Below are 25,366 nucleotides of genomic sequence, written 5' to 3'. Positions count from 1 at the left end.
TTTGAAAAGATACATGCACCGCAATGTTCATAGCAGCATTATTTACAATTGCCAAGGTATGGAAGCAACCTAAGTGTCCACCAACAGATGAATGGATAAAGAAGCTGTGGTATATATATACACAATAGAATACTATTCAGCCATAGAAAAGAATGAAATTTTGCCATTTACCATAACATGGATGGACTTTGGAGGGCACAGTGCTAAGTGAAATATGTCAGACAGAGAAAGACAAATACTGTATGATATCACTTATATGGGGAATCTAAAAAATACAACAAACAAGTGAATAAAACAAAAAAGAAGCAGACCCACAGATATAGAGAACAAACTAGTGGTTACCAGTGGGGAGAGAGAAGTATAAAGGGGCAAAATAGGGGTGGGGGAAAAAAAGGATTACTGTGTAATTATATGAAATCATATTGTGAAACTTTTGAAAATTGTAAAGCATTATAGAATGTAAAGAATCTTTCATTCAGGGCTTCCCTGGTGGCGCAATGGTTGAGAATCCGCCTGTCAATTCATGGGACACGGGTTCGACCCCTGGTCCGGGAAGATCCCACGTGCCGCGAAGCAACTAAGCCCGTCCACCACAACTACTGAGCCTGCGCTCTAGAACCCATGAGCCACAACTACTGAAGCCTGTGCACCGCAACAAGAGAAGCCACCGCAATGAGAAGCCCACGCACTGCAACGAAGAGTAGACCCCGCTCACCACAACTAGGGAAAGCCCGCGTGCATCAACAAAGACCCAGTGCAGCCAAAAATAAAATAAATAAAATAAATAACATAAAAAAAAAAGAATCTTTCATTCAATAAAAAAGTGAAAAAGATAAAAAGTCAATGATGCTGATCCAATTCCTTCAAGATTAGGAAAGAGCAAGGGGGATGCCCAGGGAGATTGAAAGACTCAATCAGAATCACTCAGTTATTGGTAGATAGAGCCCACATAAGTACCCAGACTTTGACCCCCCCCCCATCTAAAACTCTACCACATGAGCCTACCTCACATTTCTTCAAATGATTTAAAGTACAGTTTTTTAAAAATTTATCAAATACATCTCAAAATATAGACTGGTCTAAGTTTCTAGGCAGAGCAAGGATTTTGAACTTGCTTTAACAGATGTCAAGGGACAATGCCTGTTCTAGAGTAAGGTTCAATGTAACAAACAGGCCTTTTTCATAATCCTTTTTCCCTCTTTTCAGAATATGTGAAAACAGTATTTCTTATATCTGCAAGAAATTGAATCACATGTCTTTCCAGAAGACAATTTCTTCCCCAAATATATATAAGGTAACCAACCATTTAAGGTCAACTTAACAAGGGAGACCCTGGTTACTTTTCTAGTAGAATTTTTCTGAAATCTTAATTTAATATAATAAACACAAGCCTTAAAAAGACAGATCACTCTGCAAGTCAATAAAACTATAATAAAGTTTTATTTTTTTCTATTTTTAGAACAGGCTTATTTTCCTCAGGGTGTTAAAAATATTTATGATTTCTTTAGCCTGTTCAAAATAAAAAGATGAAACTTTAAAAATACATTTCCTGTTATTCCTCAATCACTTAAACATTTAAAATTCCTTAAAGTTAATAATTCCTTCGTTAGCAAATGCTTATTCTTGAAGCAAATCTAAAATTCTAAGCATGCAAATGTATAATGACCCTCAGGGTAAAATTTAGCCTATAACTCCATTATATTCCAATCTGGAACTTTTTTATTTGGCCTGATTTCAATTATGTTAAGATGACTCAGTGTTGAACCCCAGAAAATTGGGACCTAACCTGTATAGACATGTACTGGATAACTGAGCACCTTGGACATATGACACCACTACAGAGAGGTCACTGGCTTTACCAGGCACTAAGCAGATGGTCCACTGGGTTCAACAGCAGCTGAACTTCAAAGAGAACTAAGGCAGCATGTACTGTGATACTGTAATCTGGACATGATAAAAGAGAAAGAGAGAATAGTAAAGTAGGATAATAAAATATACACAAGATAAGACTAAAGGTCTGAAAACTGCTCCTTTCCACATGAGAAAATCCAATTCTGGAATAACAAAAGTTGGCCTCAAACTCACAGAAAATTCCCAATAGTCTGGCAGAAGTTCATTTATGTGTTCCCTCTTGTTCACTTTTTTCTCCATGTAAAACACTGTAATATGCTCTGCACCTTGTGAAAAATATTTTATTGGTTATTCACATGATTTAAACCCAAACCTGAAAGTTCTCAAATACTATCGGTACAGTACCAAATTCATGGGGCTATCATCCAAGCATTTCAGAACACCATTATGATTCTGGAAGCTGGATTTTTTTTTTCCTTTTATGATTAAGAAAATATAGAAATAAAATACAGCAAGAGAAATGCAACAAACTTATCTGCACATTTTCTGAGTATTTTGCCCCAAAGCATTACTTCTATTTCAACTGAGTTTTAGCTATCTCCTGTATCTGAGGTGTAAAATGCTAAATTAGAAAAACTCATCCACCAGAATAAGATTTTTTAAAATTTGTTTGTTCTTAGCTCCAAAAAAAGTCGGGAAGAAATTTTATTTTATCATTCAATAGTCCAGGTGAATAAATTAAAGGACTTAATAAAGATATTTTTTAAAATTTGCACAGAAATGACTATCAATATAGAAGATAATTGATTACAGCTTCTTGAAAGAAATACCACAATGAAAGACTTTGTAGTTTCTGACCTCAAACAACATTGAAAACATAAAAGGACGTGCCATGCCCTTGAGGAGCCATTTTAACATACAAACTTGCTCTGATATAATTCTATAAGAGAACAGTTTTACATTAGACTTCGGAAGTCAATCTCTAGAAAGACAAATAAAAACTAAATTATCTGATACGACAAATATATAAGGTTCTCAGAAATACTGAGAATTTTTAGGAATATTTTATATAAGTGAAGGGGATAATTATTTCACTGTTAAAATGATTTGATCATTGACTTCCCAAGCCTGAATTATCTTCACCTGTGTCTACATTCTAATGCTGGAAAACAATTTATGAAATCTAATGACAAAAATGTTTAAGTACATTATTTATAATGTCGAATGCAAAGGAGCATGTTATATGTGTTAGTTCTATATAAACAATATAGAATTCTTCCATAATTACAAGTCATATGTATCCAAAACACAAGCGTATACACTAAAAATCTGTTTTCATAATTAGAATTTCTTTTTACATAGTTAAACAGGTTTGTTCAGTTATAAAAGGAGAGTTACTCCTCCCAGTTCAGGGACTTTGAACCTTGAGTTATATCCTAGACCTGCCGTGAGTCTAGCGTTTTGACCAGGGTGATGTTGACCATGAGATGAAGTTCCTTAGTGGGTCTCTCAGACTGTCTTCTCACTGCCCCATGGACTTCAAACTCCAGGGTCTCTATAATGAGCCCCTCAGCATGAAGCTTCACAATCTTCGATATGGAATACTTCCAAAGTGAAATGAAAAGTCCAAAAGATCACACCCATAAGACTGTTTCTCATTAACATTTTTAAAAATTGTAATATTAAGAGTTCATTATGTAGCATTTAGATTGTGCTCACTGGAGATTCTGAAATCAACTAGCACAAATCTCCACTGATAATGGAAATTCTACGTGTTAAACTGCATCAATATTGAAACATGGATTATAATCCTGTTCGGAAAATACAGTCCAAAAGTTTTACACATGTGCACACATGGAAACACAGAAAAGAGTAATTCATTTGTTTAGTCATAACTCATTTATAATGAATTGTAATATTTCACAATTGTACTAATTATAATAATTCATTTGTTTAATCATCGACCACCTACTACATATGTCTAGGCATACTGCTTGGCTTTTGGGATAAAAATATAAATAAAATACTAACAAAGTCTTCAAGAATGTATCAAATTTATGGAGAAAAAAAGAATTAATTATAATAAAATCAAAGAGCTGTAACAGAAGTTTCCTTAAAAAGGCTCCTAAAAACTTCATTACCTTCACTTGTTCCTGACCCCTCAGACTTTGAACCATCGGCTGGTTTCACAATTTAAGCTCCTCAATGCCAAAGGAATACATTTCAGTCAGCAAGGATAAGAAAAATTAATTTGCAGTCCTACTCTGGCTTAATCGACTCTGGATCAGCGTTCAGGCTGCTGGGTGTCACAGCATGTGCACATAGGGAGAACGCACAGAAAGGCGCAGGAATGTGGCGATGAACACTCTCCCACTTCCCCACCTCAGACACCACAGCAGCTACCCTAAATGCACCCCTGCTCAAAAATACCTGCTGTCTTTCACCTCTTAAATACCTTGATCCTTCTCAGTTATGCCTGCAAACCAAAACATACAGTGCAAAATACACAGGTCCAAGATGCCTTATCCATTATTCCAACATCCAAAGTGCTCTCAAAACCCATTTGGGTTTTTCCTTTGTCTGCTTCTTATAAATTTGGTACAAAATATGCTGACTGGAGGAGGCAATTTATCCTGCTAAGTGTGAATATGTTTTGCAAGAGCAATGTCATGTGTATCATTATGGGGTACTGCACCAAACCTATGGAGGGGTACTCAGTAGATGATACATGCATTCATTACCTTCCTAAAACCCGAACAGTTTCAATTTCTGAAACCCATCTGTCTTTAAGAGCTTCCACAATTGTGGAATTCCACAATTCCACAGTTTTAGTTCACTAAAACTGTGACCAAAGTCATCGCCCTAGACTTCTTCCTACACATCTCCAATCTTTCTTTACCTATCCAACCCCACTTATATTTTCTCCCATCTCTGAAGGAAAAATGTCACTCCAAACTCTTCAAAGTCAACCCCAATCTGGGCTGGTGACCACACTCCATGTTTCTGGAGTCATATTCTCTCACTCTTCTCATCTGCATCTGGTCTGCTTCCTCTCCACTGTCCCTTGTTTCCTTCTCAAACCTTGATGGATTTTTCCCTACTCGTAAATAAATTTTACCCTTTCAAATACATGCAAGCCACTCTCTCTCTCCTTTTCCTCAAAATCGCCTTTTAAAAAAGCTCAAGTTCTGTCTTCTGTCTTCATTCCACCCATTCCTCCAAAGAGCTTTTACTGAGCACTTACTATGCACTGAGTACTCAGAATGAAAATATGATCATTGCTGAAGGACCTCATCGTGTTGGTTTGGTAGGGGAGACAGGTGGAGATGAAGAGACAACTGTATACAATTACCATATAATGCACTTTGCTGGTGTTCGGCCAAAGAGCAGAACCCGCTATTCCCCACACACTTCATTGCTTCGTCTGCTCATTTCTCCTACTCTTAGCAAACTACCATGACTGACACGGAATTGTCATTTTCCCAAATGTAGAGACACATCCTTTATTTTTTTTCTTCCTCCCCAGTCTGGTATCTAACCAGTGCTTTGGATGAGATATTTAATAAATATCTATTAAGTAGAATATTACACTTGCTTATTTAATAGCTTATTCTATTCTATAGTTATTTGTATTTTATTGTAGAGTTACTTTATTCGTACTAAATATAGAAGAGGTATCTGTGTGCTTACTATTAAAATTTTACATGACTAGTATTTCAAATGACTTTCATTCACTGCTATTCTCAAATGTCATGTCCTCAGAAGAGCCTCCTTTAACTACTTTGTTAAAATGCCCTTGCCCCTAACCCCCCATTCTCTGCTATGCTGGTCTTTATAGCACTCACATGGCTTGCTACATGAATGCTGCTGCTTTGTTTCTTGTCTCTTTTCCCCCTCAAGAATATAGGCTCCATGAAGGGAAACACTTGTCTTCACATTTCCCTCACAGCACCAGTGCCTAGCTATAATAGGTACCCAATATTAAACTTAATGAAAATAAGCCAAGAATAGCATTTGCCATGCTCAGAGCATCCCTGAAAAAAGATGTTGAATCTCAGGGCAAGCAGATGAATAATTTTCAATTTATTTCACCCTTCCTGCATTATATTTGACAGTGTTGCATGCACTGTGCAGTTTTTCCTCCCACTTCTGTGCCGAAACAGCTTAACTTTTTAAGTGTCTGTGGTCCAAAAAAACTTAAAATTGGGCAGCTCTAAATACTACTACATACATAATGACTCACTCCAGTTCTCTGCAGTAATTAGTACTCTGGTGATGAAATGTGCCTCTAGGTTCAAAATTTTATGTTTTGACAGTTGGAATCTTACCAAGCATGAAATGAACCAATAAAAAATTCTTTTTTGTTATCATTCTCTAAGCATTAGGAAAAAATATATTCTCAAAATCTAACCGTAGTAATCTAAGAAAAAATAGTGACCCCCTCAGATTCAAAGGGAGAGTTTATGTAGCATTCAAATAAAGAAAAGATAAATGTAAAATCTCATAACTAAAAGCCAGGAGAGCAACTTCTATTTAACAGGCAAGTGCAACTCAGTCACCTCGATTAGCAAAGCAAGATAATATGCATTAAAATCTTCATGACAGTCAAAAATCTCACAAATAGCATATTTTATTTTCCATCTTTAACTTGATGATCACAGTATTTTTAATCATCTTGAATGGTTCTTCATAAGATTGTTTTTATGTAAATATAGTTTTCCCCTCAATATCCTTGCCTCCCAAAGAAAATAAGCGTGACCCTTACGCTATTTCAAAAGCTGGGCTAAGATTTCATTTGTATCAGTGAATATCATGTGTTTTACCTGACGTAACAAAAGCTACAACCTCAAAGTTTTTACATAAATTGAAAAGTCAAAAGCTTTAAAGGTACTAAGCATTTCTACAAGTCCAAACATATTCTCAACGATACGTGCATTATGTTATTTAAAATTAAAAGCACTTATATGATGAAAAGTTCTGAAGATGGACAGTAGTGATGGTGGTACAACAATGTGAATATACTTGGTGCCAGTGAACTATACACTTCAGAACTGGTTAAAATGGTAAATTGTTATGGATGTTTTACCACAATAAAAAAATTCTCCTTTATGAGCTAACTCTTTAACTTGAAAATTAATTTCCTTACATTTTGTTCTGAAACATTTATGCTTTATCTGAAGGGATTTTACAATTCATTTCCTAAACATATGCTCTGACATCATAGTAACAGGTTCCAACGGGCCTTTTTGATACTTGGCACTTATTCATTAACTTCCTCGAATTTTTAAGGAGCCAAGAAAATTGTCAAAGAAATTACTAGAAATGTGCCTTACTTTATGGCATCAAATTTACCACCATAAAATATGAATCTTCTTTTTAAATTATGCAGTAAAACAGGACAAGCTAGGTGTTATGTAGTGGGACATGAGGCAGAGTCCAAAAGTACCTCAGTAAGTGATACTGAAACTGTACCCCTCTGAAATGAAATCCATGCTTATAAACTGGTTACTTTTTCATGATTAAGCTAACGAGTTCTGAACTTTTAACCTATATGGGTTTCATAATTACACAGCTTGAAATCCTCATCAGAAAATCTGTCTGCTCCTGAAATTCAAATCATTTTGTAATCTTGAATAATGCATGGCAACTCTACAGAAATTAAAACATTTCATACAAGAAATTCGCAACCTTTTTTTCAATTTTATTTTTGCAAGAGCATAAAGTAACGGAAATAAATTAGTTGTCACTTCCTTCAACTCCCCAGCCCACCCCCTTTCCCCCACACGTCCCATCTCTTTAACAATGTTGTACAAAAACTACATAATGGGTACGGATTCATGGCACAAACACCTTCTACATGAGCCAGTGCAGAGATAATTGAGTTCCAGAAAAATACCATGAGCATGGAAAAACGAACTCTGTGTCTAAAGCACAATGGTTAATAACTTTGGCTTTAGAGATCTGAGTTTGATTCCTGACTCCGCCACAGACTGGCTCTGTGACAGTGGGCAAAGTCATTTTACTATGATATCCTCCAATTTTTATACTTAAAATATATCTTGTTTTTAAAATTTGTCTATAGTAACTACAGTAATTATTAACCAGAATTACAGCAAAAACTCAAACAGAAAGCAAAAAGGATGTTAAAAATCCCCAAACAAGCAGAGAACACTATGCTGACATTACAAATCACCTTTCAGAGAATAAACACATAGAAAAATAATGTGTTAAGTCAAAGAAAAGCATATTACTGTACCAATTTTGTATGACATGTACTTAACATTTACATTTGAATATGTATATAATAATTTATATGCCCATTTTTAAATTATAATTACTTCTACTGGATGTGATTTCAGATGATTCTGACATTCTTTGTATTTTACTGTATTCTAAATGTTTTTAACTTAACAAGTATTAACACTTTTAGTAGTAAACAGTTTTAAGTAATTTTACCACAAAGGAAAAGACCTACAAAGGTGCCTCTTCAAAACTCCTATGTCCTACCACCTTTTACTCTTAAAATACTGTTTGTCTTGACACTATCTGTGTGTCACTCAAATGCAACAAGCAAGTCACATATAAAAATTGTCTGGCCTTAGACAAATTCTTAAAGCATTTAGACTATCCTTCAAACACTATAACCAAGACACTGGCCTTGTCCCAAAGTAAATGGTGAAGAGTACGAAGCGGATGCCAGGTTTTATGCATGCTTGCAGATCCAGATCTAATGGACAGTGAAAGGAGATATTTTAAAACAATGATTTGGCTGAAGTATTAATCAACTAGATGTCATAATAAAAGATTGTGTGTCAAAAATTCAGTACATGGCTGCATTCCTCTCCTTATATGGAGACACTATCAAATGTTTTAAATCTATGTTATTTCTTTCATATAAAGTATAATACTGTTAAAATGGTGCTCAGAATATTCCAGACAATTATTGTCACTGTATAAACATTAAATTTTCAACTAAAGTTCTAACTAAAATATTAAAAATCTCTAAACCCCGAATTATCATGTTTACTTTTGGTGACATTAGACCATCAGACTCTATTGTTGAATAAAAGAAACATTTTTCCATTTAAGAGGAAAATACTTAGTTTTGGAAAAATCTAAGCAATATGCTGAATTAAATTACCAGGAAACAGACTTCCATAAGTATTCATTTCAATAAATCTGGTGCTCATTTTCAGCTTCTGATTTCCAATGAACAGCAAAAATTTAAAGAACAGTATCTCAGGATGTTTAATATTCTTTTATTTGAATATTCATTTCAAATAACAATGTAGCAAGAAATATAAAAGTTCTCAGTCTAAGTTTTCTTGAAACATGCCGACTTGATAAATTTTATGTTTTTGTGTGTATACACAAAAGATACTAAAGTTTAAAATTAAAACTTGGCCAACCAAGCATTCCATATATTAATGCATTATATGAGCACAAGATTCATCTCAGATTGAAGCCTCATGTCAAGTGCAAAACATTTCGCCCATAGTTTGAGTGTTTATGCCTTTGACACTAGATCTCCCTAAGGAAATGTCAACATTACTTGATCATTTTTCGCTATCACTTTCTTATTCATATTATTCTTTGTTGCTTGTTTTCTTTTGATGCTTATCACAGCATTTCTTTTTTCCAAGTCATCAGCACACTGAATCTGCAAATTATTTTTCTAACCAGTCACATTCATTCCCCCACCCCCAGCACATACACAACATTCTTATAAATCTGTCTGGAGTCTTTCCCTCATTTAGCCTTGTCTTCCTAAATACACCTAAATAGTCCATGTAAGTCTGGGGAAAAGGGCAAGTTCTGCAGCTTGCTCAGAGAACTCTGATTATAACTGCCATGTAGCTCCTTAAGAATGATCATGATTTAAATGTCAGTATAAATCACCACTGCTTTTATACTACATGGATATGAAATGCATTAACTATATCACAAAAAAATATATATATTCCCAATGTCCATGCTCTGAGCACTCTCACTGCCTTAGTGACAGAAAAAAATCCCCATTTTGTCCCATTTAGGGGCTCAGGGCACCTTGGCAGTCTCTGCGCTGCCCTTGCTACACAAAGGTACCTCTTTAAAACCTGGGTAAGGGAAAGGAGGAGAAGAACCATACATCAGGTCAAGGGCCCCATCTCTCTCCAGATGATTTGAGAAAACTATGATAATACCAAAGGTCTTCACAGCTTAGGGGAAGCTGGAGTATTACCCACCTTATTGTCTCATGCCACTGAAGAATTATTTAGATTACTATACTTCACTCCAAGTTCTGGCAAATTTCTTAAACTGCCTGAGTTTTGTTTTGTTTTTTAATTTGTTTGCTTTAAATATTTGCTTCAGTTTCTTGACGCAAATATTGTATCTAGTTAAAGAGAATTCCCAATATTTCAAGATTAGCACCAAATGTTTATTCCATGTTGTTAAAATAAAAATTAGGAAGACTAGATCAAGAAAAGATTCCTGGGAAAGACAGCCTTTGTGTTTCTCTGTAAGACACACAATCGACTTAACTACTTAAGTTTTAAGTATCTAAGAAAGCCAAAACCAGAACTCTTCCTGATTTCCTTATCCCTAAAATATTAGCTGTCCATATATACTTTTTGAAAGAATTAGTAAAGTGAGAATTTATAGGAAACATAAAACTAATAGTTTAATATCATGAATTATTTCCTTCTAGGAAAAATGTAAACAACAATCATGGGTAATAAAGAATTTAAAGTAAGAAAATGTAATTCTCACTAACTAGAAAAATTCCCAATTAATCTCGCCTATTCAATCAAAGTCAGGCAAACCAACTAATTGAAATATACATTTTAACCTTAGGGGTTTAATTCTTTCACCAACAATTCAAAAAATTCTGAAAGAAAGAAACCAAATAACTTGGCAGAACTATGAAATAAATTAAGACAACTTTTCAAATTCAACATACATAGAACTAAAAGAGGGAAGAACAAATACACCCCAACCAAGCAGGAATAAAAAAGTGTAAAAATGGAGCCCAAACTCCTATAATTGTGGGTAACAATTGGGAAACTTTAATCTGTGAGTCACAGAAAAATGCAACTGAAACAGGCTTGAATATAAGGTAATAAACGGCTCATGTAATTGGGCGCCCCAATTAGGATGGACTCAGAGTTGACTAAATCCACTGGCTCAGAGGCCATGTCCCTGAGGTCCCCTGGGTGTTGGCTCTCCTCCCATGATGGTTTCTACCTCATGCTGGAAGCAGTAGGATTGCAGTGGTTCCAAGTCTCAGAATAGGACAGAATTCAGAGAAAATCTCTCCCACGTGATAAAAAGAGCTTTCCCAGAAGGCCTCAGCTTACCTCTCCTTGAGCATCTTTGGCACAAACAGAGTCACATCTCCATTCTCAAAGTACAGCTGACCTTTGAAGAACAAGAGTTTGAACTGTGCTGGTCCACTTACATGTGTTTTTTTCCCCCTAGTAAATGTACAGAGAACTACCTGATCCACAGTTGGTTGAATCCTTAGATGTGGAACCACAGACACAGAGGCCAACTATGGGACTTGAGAATTGATGGATTTTGGCATCTGTGGTGGGTCCTGGAATCAAGCCCCCGCAGATATGGAGGGATGACTGTAATCACTGGTACAGGGAACTGGATCACAGACGAAGGCCCACAGGACTCACCCTTAGAGGTGGGTGCTCATGTGGAAAAAGCCATGTGAGGAAGAGAGAGACCTGAACAGAACTGGAGTTGCCCTAGGAAGGAGAGAGTGGGAATAGATGCTGGGTAAGCAGACAACACTGCACAATAATCAGCTACACAGGCCGACCCCGTATTTCTAGATTGAAACGCATGCCTCATAGGCTCATAGTTGGCCTGTAGATCGTCTAATTAAACTCCAAACCTCAAAGAATTCCTGGCAAATGTTCGCTCAACTGTTACTTATATAGTCTCAATGACCAAAAGTCCATGATTTATAAAGCAGCACACGCTTCACTGAAGAACTAATTGTTATACTGAGCTGAAATATATTTCCTTAAAACTTCTTTGGCCCAACTTCTTGGGACAGCAATAAGTGAATTTATTCCTTCTTTTCTATGATCACCCAGATATCTGAGGACAGTTAGCAGGTTCCCTTCAATCTTCAAGTGCACCCAGGTTCTGCAGTATTAGCAACATTAGGTAATTCCAATAAATCACCCCAGAGCTTTGTAAAATTTGTATTTAAAGAATGGGCTATTTAGAACACCACATGATACCATGTTAGGTTCATTTCAAACTTATACACAGTGGCTACACTCAGCTAGCCATATAGGAAATCAAGTTCTCACCCTGTTATCAATTATGGACTATTAGATTCTTCAACTTTTTGTCTATATACAGCTGCATATTTCAGATTGGTGAGCTATGAGAACCATCTCAAATCATGTTATTTTGCAGTCTTTCTGGTCTGCTTATGGTTAAGTATTATGTAAATACGTGTGTTTCACTTGTAACGTATTTTGAATTGAGATTAATAAAGATATTAAATACGAACAGGCTTCTGTGCTATTTTGCTCCTCTGATTAAAGTCTGCACAAGGAGGCTTTCTTCTTTATTGCTAAGGAAATGTCACTTGATCCTTCAAAATTGATTCATAACATCAAAAGAAGGGAAGCTAAAAAGAGAACTTAAGTTAAAGCAGCAAATATAAAGTTCAGTAATCCTGCCAAAATTCTCTGAGTGAAGCTTCAATATTCATGATGGGGAAGTACGCTTCATCTTTAAACAGAAAATTATATATTTATAGGACTTTAAAAAGCTACAATTAAAAATTTTAAGGAAATTAAATATTCTTATTTACTAAAAATTTATCTGTAGACGTAAGTCATCTGTAAATGTAAATGTAATTTGAACAAGTACCTCAATGGAAGTGTTATAAACAGTAATGTGATTTCAAGAGCAGCCCCCAAAAAGTCCATTACAATGTAGCCAATTAATAAGATACAGTGAGTTTGAGCTCCTGGAAATAGAAGAACCAGCAATGTAAAAGGTTAACTAAGAGTTTGGTACAGAGCTATTCCCATGAAACTGCTGAATAGATAATATCTCTTGGTGAAAATACCAAGGAGCTAAATAGTTGCTTAAGTTTCATGGGCCACTTGTCAGTACTGAGCATATATCCCTGGTTGACCTGTTTCATTTTGTTTCTTAAATCATGAGATTCCAGGTATTCAGGTGTTTTTCTTTCCATAACTTTATCTTATTTCTCTAGATCTCTCTTACCCTAAAACAGAGACACCCCACCTCCTTCAAAGAAACACCTAGCTCCTTTCCATTTTAAGAAACCTGTTAATCATTAAGAACTAAGTAGTGAACACATACACTCAAATGTTATCAAGGTTCCAGAATCGTGGAAGGTCTGGGAAACTGTCATTATACTGTAGTTTATGCCTTCCTTGTGTGTTACTTGGAAGCTCTGATATCGTTGCTTCCCACCCATTAAATTTCTAAGGGTAAATACAATCTTCCTCCTTTAAGTTACCTGCCTCTCCCTGTTATTCTCACCTCTGTCCTCTTTCCTAGTGAAAGAGGTCCCTTCCCCCTCATTGAACACCTCATTGGATGACAAGAAGAGAAGACTGTTCTCTTTTCCCATAACCGGCCTCCTTCTCCTTCCAAACTTCTCTCCCATTCCTCTCCTCTGGCTCACTGCTCTTACATCGTGGCAAGTCCCTCCTGGACTACAAGTAAACATTTGCTTAAATACCTCCGGACAGCTGCTACAGCGAATAAGGGCAAAAGTGCTATATTTGCTTGGTACAACATACTTCAAAGTGTTACCAGGTACTTAATTTCATTTGATCCTCCTACCAACTGTGTGTGGTTGGTGGGACAGCAGTAGATGATTTTTAAAATGAGAAAAGTGAGGTTGAAAGAGGTTAGAGTAATAATATGAAAAACCTGGACTCCAACGGCCAAAGCTCCAAGCTCTCCCACATAACACTCTAGAATATTGTTTTAGTAAAGCTGATCTCAGCTAGATACTCGGGGGTCACAACCTGATTAAATCGATACACACTTACCTATTGATGATGTGGTGCTCAATCAGTACTCAGAGGCCTTTACCATTTTTCAAAGAGGATGTTTTATAACTTAAGTAGCTTTGTATTTGGTGTAATTTCAGGTACCTTAATGAGATTGCCATTTGTACGTTATATAATCAAAAATAGACGTATTTAAAAAATAATAATAATGGTCACATAACTCTTGGGCATAGATACACCTATACCAATAGCCTCAAAAGAAGCTATTTCAAGAGAGAACACTAGTAGAACTGGGTCCAATAACATATGGCTAAAGGCATGCTGTAAAGAAAGAAATGCTCATTGATTTTTTTTTTTAGAAATACATTTTTAGCTCTAAGGAAAGGATTATTATAACCTCTAGTTTTACTGCCTTTTTCCCTCCAAATTTGAAGTTTTACACATATGTCAAAAATTTTCTTATGTTTTACTTTTGACTGTACTCAAATGCCTAGCTAAATTAACAGCACTATCAAGCTTGATAATTTCTTTCTAACCCCAGTGAAAGCTTTGCACCACAGATGTGCACAGCAAACGAGCACACTCAGATCAATTATACACACTCCCCAAACACACACATCTGCACACAGATTCTCTCTCTCATTCATTCACACACACACTATTGTTGCCAACCAAGGAAGTTGCAGAAGGCACCAGGCCATCACCTGGAGTGGACACAGCCATCACCTGGATTACTTGGCTTTCAGTTACTCTCTCCCAACACCATTTGTCTTTGCCATAAATAAGGTCACAAAGGCATTGATTCCAAAGTGCTCCTCTGGAATTGAAACATGCCTACGAACTGCATCCTAATAAAACATTTAAAAGACACAACATAGTTTGGTGGAAGAAAAAAGATGGACAATTAAACCTTCAATTCCAGTTATCACTAACTGAAATCGAACATGTTTATTAAACACCAAACCACAGGTAAGAAGTCCAGGTGTTAAATATTTGAAAACACTATCCCAATCCTAAAGGGGTATACGAGACATTTGGAGAGACAAAACTAAGACTTAAGAAGTTAAACCATAATAAAATTCTTCAGAATTTCAAGATGGTAATTGATAAATGTTACTAGGCAATAATATATATTTTAAAAGACTGCTCAGTGATTTCTATAAAATCACAGAGTGACAGAGAATTTATTCAGAACTGGACAATCTGCAAACAAACTAGAAAAAATACAATTTGACCTGGATCTTGAAAGATTGCTAAGAATTGAGCAGCAGGAATACACATTCTTTACATGTATAAAGAATTTTATAATTTCCACTGTATTTTCACATACAACTTCTCAATCTTAACAAAGACACTGTGGAAAAAGTTATCATTAATCACTCATTTCATCAAGGGAAAAAACTAGCATTTAGAGTAGTTAAATGACTTGCTCAAGACCTGAGAACATTTATACATATACTTATTCACTCAATTCATTCTATTCCACTCCACAACCACCTCAGTAGTTATGAGGTACCAGGCACCTGGAACAACAGCAGTGAACAAAACCCAAGACCCTCTCCTCGTGGAGCTTCCATTCTATAACATACAGAATGAATCTTGGATAAGCAGGGCGTAGGGCAAGGACACTCCAGACAAGTGGAACATTAAGCAAGCCATGGAGCAAGAAAGCACATGGTACCTAAGAGAACAGTCAGTACAGTAGTTTCTTTCTTGTTGAGATTTGAGAAGGTTGAGTTTGAGGAAGATAGTTCGGAGGCCTCTGAATACAATGTATGGCCATGAGCTTTAGCCTTGCTTTAGTATACACTGGAAGGAATGGTATCACTTAAGCAATACTTTAAGAATAACGTAATCTACATTAATAACAATAGTAATATGTTAATTATAATAGCACCTAACACTTACTGATGACTCACTACAAGCCAGGTACCCTTCTAAACACTTCATGTATTAACTTGTAAAATTAGTACTATTTTAGCTCCAAGTGCCCATGAGGAAACTAAGGAGAAGAAGATTAAGTAAGTTGCCCAAAGCCAACAGATAGCAGAGCCAAGAGATGAACTGACTCTGCCTGTCCAGAATCCAAACTCTCAGCCGCTCTGTGTCCCAGTGCACCTGTGGCAAAGAATAGTTGAGGGGTGTAGAGGGAGAGAAAAGTCTACAAATTCCTTATCAACTAAGTAACTCGGCCTGAGATTTTATTTTACATTTAAATGTGGTAGCTATAAACATGCAAAGAGAGGAAAAGATACATGAATCATGTTAAAAGAATAAATTGGATTAAATAATTTTTAAATAACTGCAAGTTCAAGCCTGGAAGACTAGGAGACGATGCTCTTATTGACAGGAATAAGGAAGTCAGTGGAGGAAACCAACTTGGAGCAGGAAATTGAGCAGTTTTGATCCGAACCAGATGTTATCAGGATCCCAGCGAGGAAATGCAGAACTGGACTCAGGAAAGAAATCAGCTGGAAATATGGAGCCCTGTAACCTATTCTTGGTTCAGATATTTCTCCTTTGCAAGATGATGGGGTTAGGGTATATGATTGCTGAGGTCTCTTCTGGTTCTATAATTCTGTAATTTTGTAATTCTATAAGCAGAGAGTACTCTTTAAAAGTTTGAGATGGAATTTCTTGGTCAAGATAATCCTCTTGGACTTCTGCACTTATTTGTGAAACATTCTCCGAACTTCCTCCCAAATGTGCTTTCAAAACTTCAACAACTGTGAGCCAAAGAAAAACAACCCCAAAATACCATATTCTGACTTGTTAAAAATCAAGGGCTTGCAATAGGTGTTTCTCCTTGAAATGGGATTTTAACAGGCAAAATTAGGACTGAAAAATGAAGTAATTAATACAGGACTTTTTTTTTTAAGGAATCTAATTTAGAATCCCCTATCCCCAGCAAAACTCAATACATCTCAAATTGTTCAACTACATACTGAAAAAGTCATATACTTTATTACCACTAGCCAGTAACCTTGCAACCAGTGAACAGGAAGACGGGAAGAAGTTTAAACAAAACCAGTTTTACAAATGCAAAGATTTTGCTTTAGCCATTCTAAAACTTACAAAAGCATACGTAATCATCAGTATGGTTGGTGACCATGAAGAAATGACAACCACTAGTTGAAATATAAACCCTGATTGTACTATCCACGACTGTGTCTGTGGCTTGTACTAAAAATACAGTAAAAATACATCATCAGGAAGTATGTCCTGTGAGCTGGTTTCTAGGTAGCTGGGGACTCCACAAGAGGGCAACAGAGTGTTCTCAGAAAACAATGTGGGCTTAAGGACTGAGTGTCTGGTTTTAGGTCACTAGTTCACTGTGCAAACCAGTCTCCAGTTCAAAACCACATTAGATTCCTGAATGCTTCTTGTATTATCAAACAATATGTCCTGATAAAAGCATTCTCATTTTAAAATTAGTCATATTGGCACTTTCATTTCTCAAATATTATTCTAAATGTTTTATCATATCTTCCTATAAAACTATTAAACAATGTAATAACATTTAAACAAATTTAAGGTTTTTAAAAAGTTAAAATGTACTATAAAATAGTTTGATATTTTAGTATTTAAATTTTAAACATTTAACGGTTAAATCAAAACACACAGGTAAAAACCGCACTAATCACACTATCAAAATATTATTATTGATGTAACAGTTAACATTTGAGTGCTTAACCATATACCATACTGGACTTAAAAGTGTTTATAGTTTATGTAGTTTTCCTACACTGACCCTGTAAAACTAACTTATGTCCATTTTACAAATGGGTAAATCAAGAGTGAAGAAACATGCCCAAGCACACATAACTAATAAGGGATAAAGCTGAACTGAAACTGTAATATCTGAGGACCAGATTTCACAGGTGACCCAGGGGGCCAACCCGCCCTCGCTAGAGTCCAGGAAAACCACTGGCATCTCTCCAAAATGAACCCCTATGAGAGTCAAAGATAGAAACATTCTCCCTATGCACTTTACCACATAATTTTACTTTTGTATATTTAATAAAACCATGGCAGTAATCCAGTTTACATAATAGAAGTTATACATTGCCATATTTCAGTATTGTATCGCAATTGTGTTCTACAACCAACTCAAGAAATAATAAAGACAATTAACTAGGAAAACAATCATTTAAAAAGCACAGGGCTTCGCTGGTGGTGCAGTGGTTGAGAATCTGCCTGCCGATGCAGGGGACACGGGTTCGAGCCCTGGTCTGGGAAGATCCCACATGCCGCGGAGCAACTAAGCCCGTGAGCCACAGCTACTGAGCCTGCGTGTCTGGAGCCTGTGCTCCGCAACGGGAGAGGCTGCGATAGTGAGAGGCCCACGCACCGCGATGAAGAGTGGCCCCCGCTCGTCGCAACCGGAGAAAGCCCTCGCACAGAAACGAAGACCCAACAGAGCCAAAAATAAATAAATAAATAAATTTAAAAAGAAAAAAAAAATTCTATGAGAACAAAGTTTAAAAAAAAAAAAAAAGTTCAATACTCAGAGGTTCTCACACTCAAAAAATATGAGTGAACATTAAGCGTTGCAGTGGCTTATTAAGCATCAGTCTTTAGATTTCTTAGGGCCTTTACATACTGCAGTGAGAAACTGATGGAGTATTACACAGCTCTTGGGTATGGCACTGAAATGACTGCCATACAAGAAAGACAATAGCCTAACTACCAAAATGTTTAACATCCAGGGCCCCAAAGAGTGAAGGCTCACCCAATAAATTAAGAATAAATTTGTGATAGATTTTGGAAGGAATGCAAAGCACAATCAACTGATCTGAAGTATATTTTCCTTGTCCTACAGGATCTTAAAAGCTGAGTTAGTATTAAACTTGAGAAGACCATCATCACTTTAAAAGTTTAAAATAGGATAAGAGACAGTGTATTACCGTCCCATTGCTGCTATAACAAAAATCCCCTCAAACTTATTGAATTCAAACAAGGCAAATTTATCTTACAGTTCTGGAGGTGAGAAGTCTGAAATGGCTCTCATTGGGCTAAAATCAAGGTGTCAGCAGGGCTGTGCTCTGACTACAGGAGAAGCTGTTCCCTTCCCTTTTCCAGCTTCCAGAAGCTGCCTACATTCTTTGGCTGCATTTTCAAAGCCAGCATTGGCCAGTTGATACTTTCTCACACTGTATGTCTCTAACTCTGACTCTCCTGCCTTCCTCTTTTATTTATAAGGATCCTTGTGTTTACATGTAAATAATCCAAGATAATCTCCTCATTTTCAGGTCTTTCACTTAATTACATCTTCAAAGACCCTTTGCTATGTAATATAGATACTCACAGGTTCTGAGCATTAGGATGTCAATGTCTAATTAGAACATCTTTGGGGGCCCTCCCTACCGCAAATAGCACAGAATATAGTGTCCTGCATATAGTGCACACTATATTTGTGAAAATGCACATAACGGTTAGACTCCAAACGTATTCTACTAGCCCATTTGGAATTAAACTGTACCTGTAATCCAGATCCTGGAAAAGGAGCTACAGAAGAAAGCTACAGGGGTAGAACTGGCAGGCCTTTGCAGTAAATTAGATGAAGGCTGCAGGCACAGAGAGCTGGAGTTAACCATACATGCATAGCATACTAGTTCTGAATTAATTTTGTTATTCTCCATAGTCCTATTACATATCTTTTCTTAACTATGGTGGTAACTGTGTAAAAGCAAATTCCTGCTTATTTATGATTGATGAATTTTCATAATTAGAAATCACACATACAAACATCCAACACACTGCCTTGGCGTATTGCAGAAGAACAAAATAGGGTGTGAAAATTTAAATTCTAGGTTCCAGAGGCTGAATCTGCCACTTACTACCTGTGTGATCTTCGGCAAGTGACTTTCAATTTCTGTGTTCTCAGAAATTAAAAATGGGGATCATACATAGCTCTTGCCTGCAGAGTTGCTCTAAAGTAAAATAGAATATGTAAGTGCCAGAGACATTCTGGGCCACTGTCAGCGTTCAATGAAACGTTAAGTCATTATTGGGTGAACTAAGTCAGTAGCCTTGAGCATCCAGAGAAGAGACATGCATGTAAAGTTGTAAATTCCTAGTTATCCCATAGAACTTGAAGCACACTGATACATAAACCTGAAGAAACTTGAGAATGACGGTCACAAATAGTTAAGTTTTAGCACAACATTTTGCACAAATACTAGTTATCATAAGATGCAAAATGCCAAAGCTGCTCCAGTAATATTTTGGCAAAATACAGGCTAGAAATAGTGCAACATGGCAAAAACTTGTTTCTCCTGTGAAGGGGCTCTAATGGGAAATCCAGTTAAAATAAAACAAAACCTGCCCAAAGAGACACCACATATGCATTATGCACTGTGTTGGCCAAGGGAATAACAGAAGACCAAAGACAAACCACTTCCAGTACCAGAAATTTTGAGAGTCATTTCTTTAGAAAATCAATTAAAATCTATTAGCCCCTTGTCTGATTTTTAAGTAGAATACCATCTAACTTCTAACTTCAGTCTCTACTGAAGTGTACTGGTTGGCTTTTTCATACACTACATAAACGGCTTCAGCCTACACTGCTTTCCGATTCTAAGTTTCTGTTTTTCCTGCCTCATCCTTTCCAGCTAGGCCTTCAGTGGTTCCTAATGGCATTTCTCAACTGCAGTCAGAGTCTTTCCTAGAGCTGAGGTACGTGAGCTTTAGCACAAGGATTACGTACATTCACCCACGTCTCTTTGCACTTCCTTCTCCATATATTCTAAATGTAAGAGATGATTAGGTAACCAATTTGAAAAAGAGGAGAATTGTAGTTTTATCCAAGCTCATTACTATCTCAAAGGATCTTGGGAGAGTTTGAAATGCCACTAAACAACCACAAGCATCATATATAATTACTGCTTAATCTAAAATGACAAAAAAGGTTAAGAAGGCTGGCAGAAACTTCTTTCCACACTAGACAAATGGACTATAAGGAAATTAAGACTGCAGAGAGAATGTCAGAAAAAAATAAATAAATAAGTAATGCTGTCTTTTTCACTTACGTTATTTTAAAAAAGTTAAAAATGGGAATACAATTATTTCTGGCAATATCAAAAGTGTAAATTCTTATCAACTCTGCAGAACAATACCAATTAGGCTTCATGTAGCTGTGTTAAAGTAGATTAAAGGAATGGGTAAACCTGTACCCAAATAGTACTAATTCTTTGCTAGGATTTTAACTGATTATCTCACTTTTCTACCTTATTTAGTAATGGTGGTGAAGTCCTTTTAAAAAAAGGTTATACATAATAAAGCTGTTTCTGTGTCTAGTAAATGAATTATGGTTACAAAGTACAATGCCAAGATAGTTAAAAATAATTCTCTATAGGACAAATGATTTCCCTGGGCACTGTTCATGGAATCATCCCTTCTGTAATGAGCTCTTGGATGAGGCTGGGGTAAGACATTTTCTTCTGGCCCTTCTTAAACCTGCCACATTTCAGCTTTTCATTTTAATACACTGGACTTCAGTGACATTGGAGATGGGAAGACCTTCTTCATTAATAAACAACCCAAATACCTAGAGTATTTCTAAGGAAGAAGGTAGCTGTAGAGAAGAAAAAAGTAAAAAAGGGAAAACAGAAGTGAAAGTCCTCCTCTTGTGTTATGAAGGTAAATACTACATTATTATTTACCATGAGACCAAAAAATAAGAAGTGTGCATCAAAATCACAAACAGCAAGAATCAACTGTAGAGAGGAAAGCTTTCTTTTTTTTGCTCTAACTCAAGTGTTCTTTGAGAATCGAGTTTGGATAAAATATTGTACCAGATATTATTAATAATACAAGGATCAAAAAGGAATTAATATCTCCCAGTCTGTGTCCTCTAGGAGCTTACAATCTATTTAGGGAGATAAGTTCCTTCTGAAATGGCTAATTAAAATGCAAAGCAAATGAGAGTTGAATTCCAACAGAAAACAGGGAAAATAAATGTATAGAATGTCTGCAAAGACTAATGTAAATTTCAACGGTCCAAAAAGATCTTATGGGAAAGGAAAAACGCAAATTTTATCTAAGTTCAATAAAGCAGTTATTTATATTCCAATCCAGTTGATTAAAACATACAAATACCCCTACCCCACTGCCCCGAGATCGCATAAAAATACGGAGAAACATGTTTACAGACTTAAATTAGCCTAGTACTAAGAGCTTAAGGAGGCACAGCAGAAGAAACTTAGAAGCAAGGATCTTTCAGGGAAAGCTGCGGTTCAATTCTGGAGAACACATTAGCCATTGATCAGAGAGCCCAACACAGATGCAGTAAAAAAACGATGTATCTCAACGGCATAAACCAGTGTATTGCATCTGAAGAGTTTAGTTTTACACCTTTTTCAGTTTAGCATAAGACTAATGCCATTAAAACAAGGTAATTGCAATGGGATTATTCACAAGTAAGTGGCAAAACATGTTCAAACTTTTTGAAATATTCAAGTCAGCGTTTTTCACTGTAGCAATAAAAACAAAAACTACCACTCAAGATAGCTGCTTGCCAGCTACTTTAAGGAAAATCTTCACCACAGTTCTTCACAAGACTTTGCTCCCCATTGTATACTCTCCTTTGAAACACATTCAAATCTCAGGCATGAAGTTGAATATTAATGGGCCAAGAATAAACTCCAGAGCCAACGATGACAATGAGAACTCCAACAGCTTCAGAGCCTGACACTAATTTACTGAGGCGTATCAGGAACTCTTGGGAATGAAGTGTCTGCTAATTAGGCCACCATGAACAGACTCCCAAACCTTGACAAAGTTTTTCCCAGCATCTGATGATGAACTGTGATTTATGGGCTGTCTAGGTAAAACTCGAACAGATGGTATCTTTTAACAATAATTGACACATGAGTTTGTTAAGGATCTCAATCTCTGGAAAAACATGTGGCTCTATAGAGGAAAACAAAGAACATTTTTAGAGTCATCTACCTTATCTTTGTCTTCAACGACATCTGCCAAGACATCATCTGGATCCAGGATTCCTCCATCTGTGTATTCTAAGTGATGAATCTTCACCCAGTACCCAGGATCCTGTGGTAGAACAACCAAGAAGTTTCATGACTAAAACTTTTTTTAAAATGTAAAATACATTTTAATTTTAAAAATAGACTCCTTAAAAATATGCTCTAGCAATAATAAAAGTTTTAAACACCTAAAACAAATGTTATCTGTTTATTGGGATAAGTTCGTGGCATGTTTATCCTGTTTAACTTAAGTCAGTAAATCAATGTATACATATTTTATCAGTTTTCCTGGAAGATAAACTGCAATGGAAAAAAATTACCCCAGCCATTTGTAAAGCATATTCAAGGAATTTTGAATAACCTTCGCTTTAGGTAATCCCAAGAATAATCTGGATAAAGAAAGATCTTCTCAAGGGTACTTTCTGAAATTGGGGATTAGAAATTCAAACAGATTCCTAAAGCGGTAGGAAAAAAATCAAAAGGCAGAAATCTGTGATGGTAATAGCTATCACCTCGGATATACAAAGGCAATGAGAGGACCAACATCCTCTTCAACTCTTTTTATCTCTGTGCTGTGCACATATTCTCAACTCTAAGATTGGCAATGACATCTGGAGCAAGAACTCCAGCATTGATTTCTCCCTGAAGCACGGCAGCAACTAGAACAATGTTCACAGTCAAACCGGGGTGGAGGGTGGGGGGGGGGGGCATCATTGAATTGGGGTAGTGATTTAGGAGATTTCCAAGTACTGCTTTTTAAAAATTGCTTAGGAGTGTAAAGCTTAAGGAAAGGAATTACTTTCTCAAAATTTGATATGTAGCTAGATACTCTGCTCTGATCCAGTTCAGCTGCTTATATACTGCCTATTTCTGGAAAAGATATGAAAGTGAACCATTATGACAATAAGAACATGAATCAATGAATGAAGAAAAACATTAGTATAGTTTTTACCAGAATACCCAAGCTATAATCAATTTGGTTCTGTGATGCTTAGAAAGTCCCTCAATGTGGGAAACTTTTGAGCTATGAGCACCCAGTATCCACTATAGGAATAGATACCAGTTTGTGAGAAGACATAACAGTTTTCCTGGGATAAAGCTCTAAACCTTTACTACATGAATCTTTGTAAAGGGTAAGCCCTAACATAACCCTCAAAATTCAATTGCAATTTTAGAAAAACTAATAGAAATGGTTGCTATTTAGCCTTCTCTGTAGCTGTCCCCCAGTAAAAGACAAGGACATACTATTAAATAATAATTCTTTTTTTTAATTTTATTGTATTTATTTTTTTATACAGCAGGTTCTTATTAGTTATCCATTTTATACATATTAGTGTATATATGTCAATCCCAATCTCCCAATTCATCGATAATAATTCTTTTAAAGCAACTATTCGGAGGGCTACTGATATGCGGCTCAAGTACATAGCTTTTCAGTAATCAACTTGATAAAGTGATAGGGTTAAAAAATCTGAAGGAATCCTCCTTAGGTAATCTTTCAACATTTCAAAATTAAATTTTCTATAGAGCATCTAAAGAGCTCTAAGATTCCAAATAGAATGAAAGGAACTTATTTTGCTTCTAATACTAGGCTTATAGGTGGAAACACTAATGATTTATTAGGAAACAGCCCAAGTCTATTTTGCCTACATAGACATCACAAAGATATAAGCAGTGACTATACAACCAAGTAAGAAAAGCATCCATAGCTCAGATTCTTTCATCAAAGAGCTTTGCCGGGGCTTCCCTGGTGGCGCAGTGGTTGAGAATCTGCCTGCCAATGCAGGGGACACGGGTTCGAGCCCTGGTCTGGGAAGATCCCACATGCCGCAGAGCAACTAGGCCCGTGAGCCACAATTACTGAGCCTGCGCGTCTGGAGCCTGTGCTCCGCAACAAGAGAGGCCGCGACAGTGAGAGGCCCGCGCACCGCGATGAAGAGTGGCCCCCACTTGCCGCAACTAGAGAAAGCCCTCGCACAGAAACGAAGACCCAACACAGCCATAAATAATAACTAAATAACTAAATAAATAAACCCCCCCAAAAAAAAAGTTAAAAAAAAAAAAAGAGCTTTGCCAACACAAGGATAATTGTGCTATAAAAGGTAAGCTAAGTACAACAGACTAGATTCTAAATAGTGAAGATACTCTGGTAGACAAAACACTATATGTAAAGGCCACTGGAATATACAGAAAAGAGAGCAAAATAAAACTGCCCCCACAATCTTTGGGAATTGTTATCTTTTTTAGTCTGGCCATGCTATAAGCAATGTACTTCTCCAAATCTACGCAGGATTTCTGGCTGAAACCTATAGAATATTGCATTTTTCCTTATAAAAAATTCTTCTTACCTAGTGTTCCATTTCATTAATTTCCATTACTTCCACTGAGTTGGGTTCTGATATATTACAGCTCTATAGATGAAATCTGTTAATTTTAACCATGTTTATGAAAGGTGATGTATTGTAAACAGTGTGCTTTTTTTATATTCAATTTTTTAAATCAGACATCAAGTTGTCTGCT

The 25,366-nt window shown here is 36.3% G+C and overlaps 1 protein-coding gene across 3 annotated transcripts in view; it reads right to left on the bottom strand.

Annotated features, from left to right (window-relative positions):
* The window catches only part of PARD3B (par-3 family cell polarity regulator beta), a 1,037,301-nt gene that overhangs the window by 880,978 nt on the left and 130,957 nt on the right, over positions 1-25,366 (bottom strand). For all 3 annotated transcript variants that reach the window (XM_082397042.1, XM_082397040.1, XM_082397041.1), the window contains one exon: positions 22,812-22,913. In XM_082397042.1, the coding sequence (XP_082253168.1) occupies positions 22,812-22,913 (102 nt within the window). The remainder of the gene's footprint in view (positions 1-22,811; positions 22,914-25,366) is intronic.

The sequence above is a fragment of the Balaenoptera borealis genome, assembly GCF_965194805.1.
Source record: "Balaenoptera borealis genome assembly, chromosome: 6".
In the NCBI taxonomy this organism is placed as follows: domain Eukaryota; kingdom Metazoa; phylum Chordata; class Mammalia; order Artiodactyla; family Balaenopteridae; genus Balaenoptera; species Balaenoptera borealis.
Note: the sequence above shows the minus strand (reverse complement) of the source record. Positions and strands in the feature narration are given on the sequence as shown.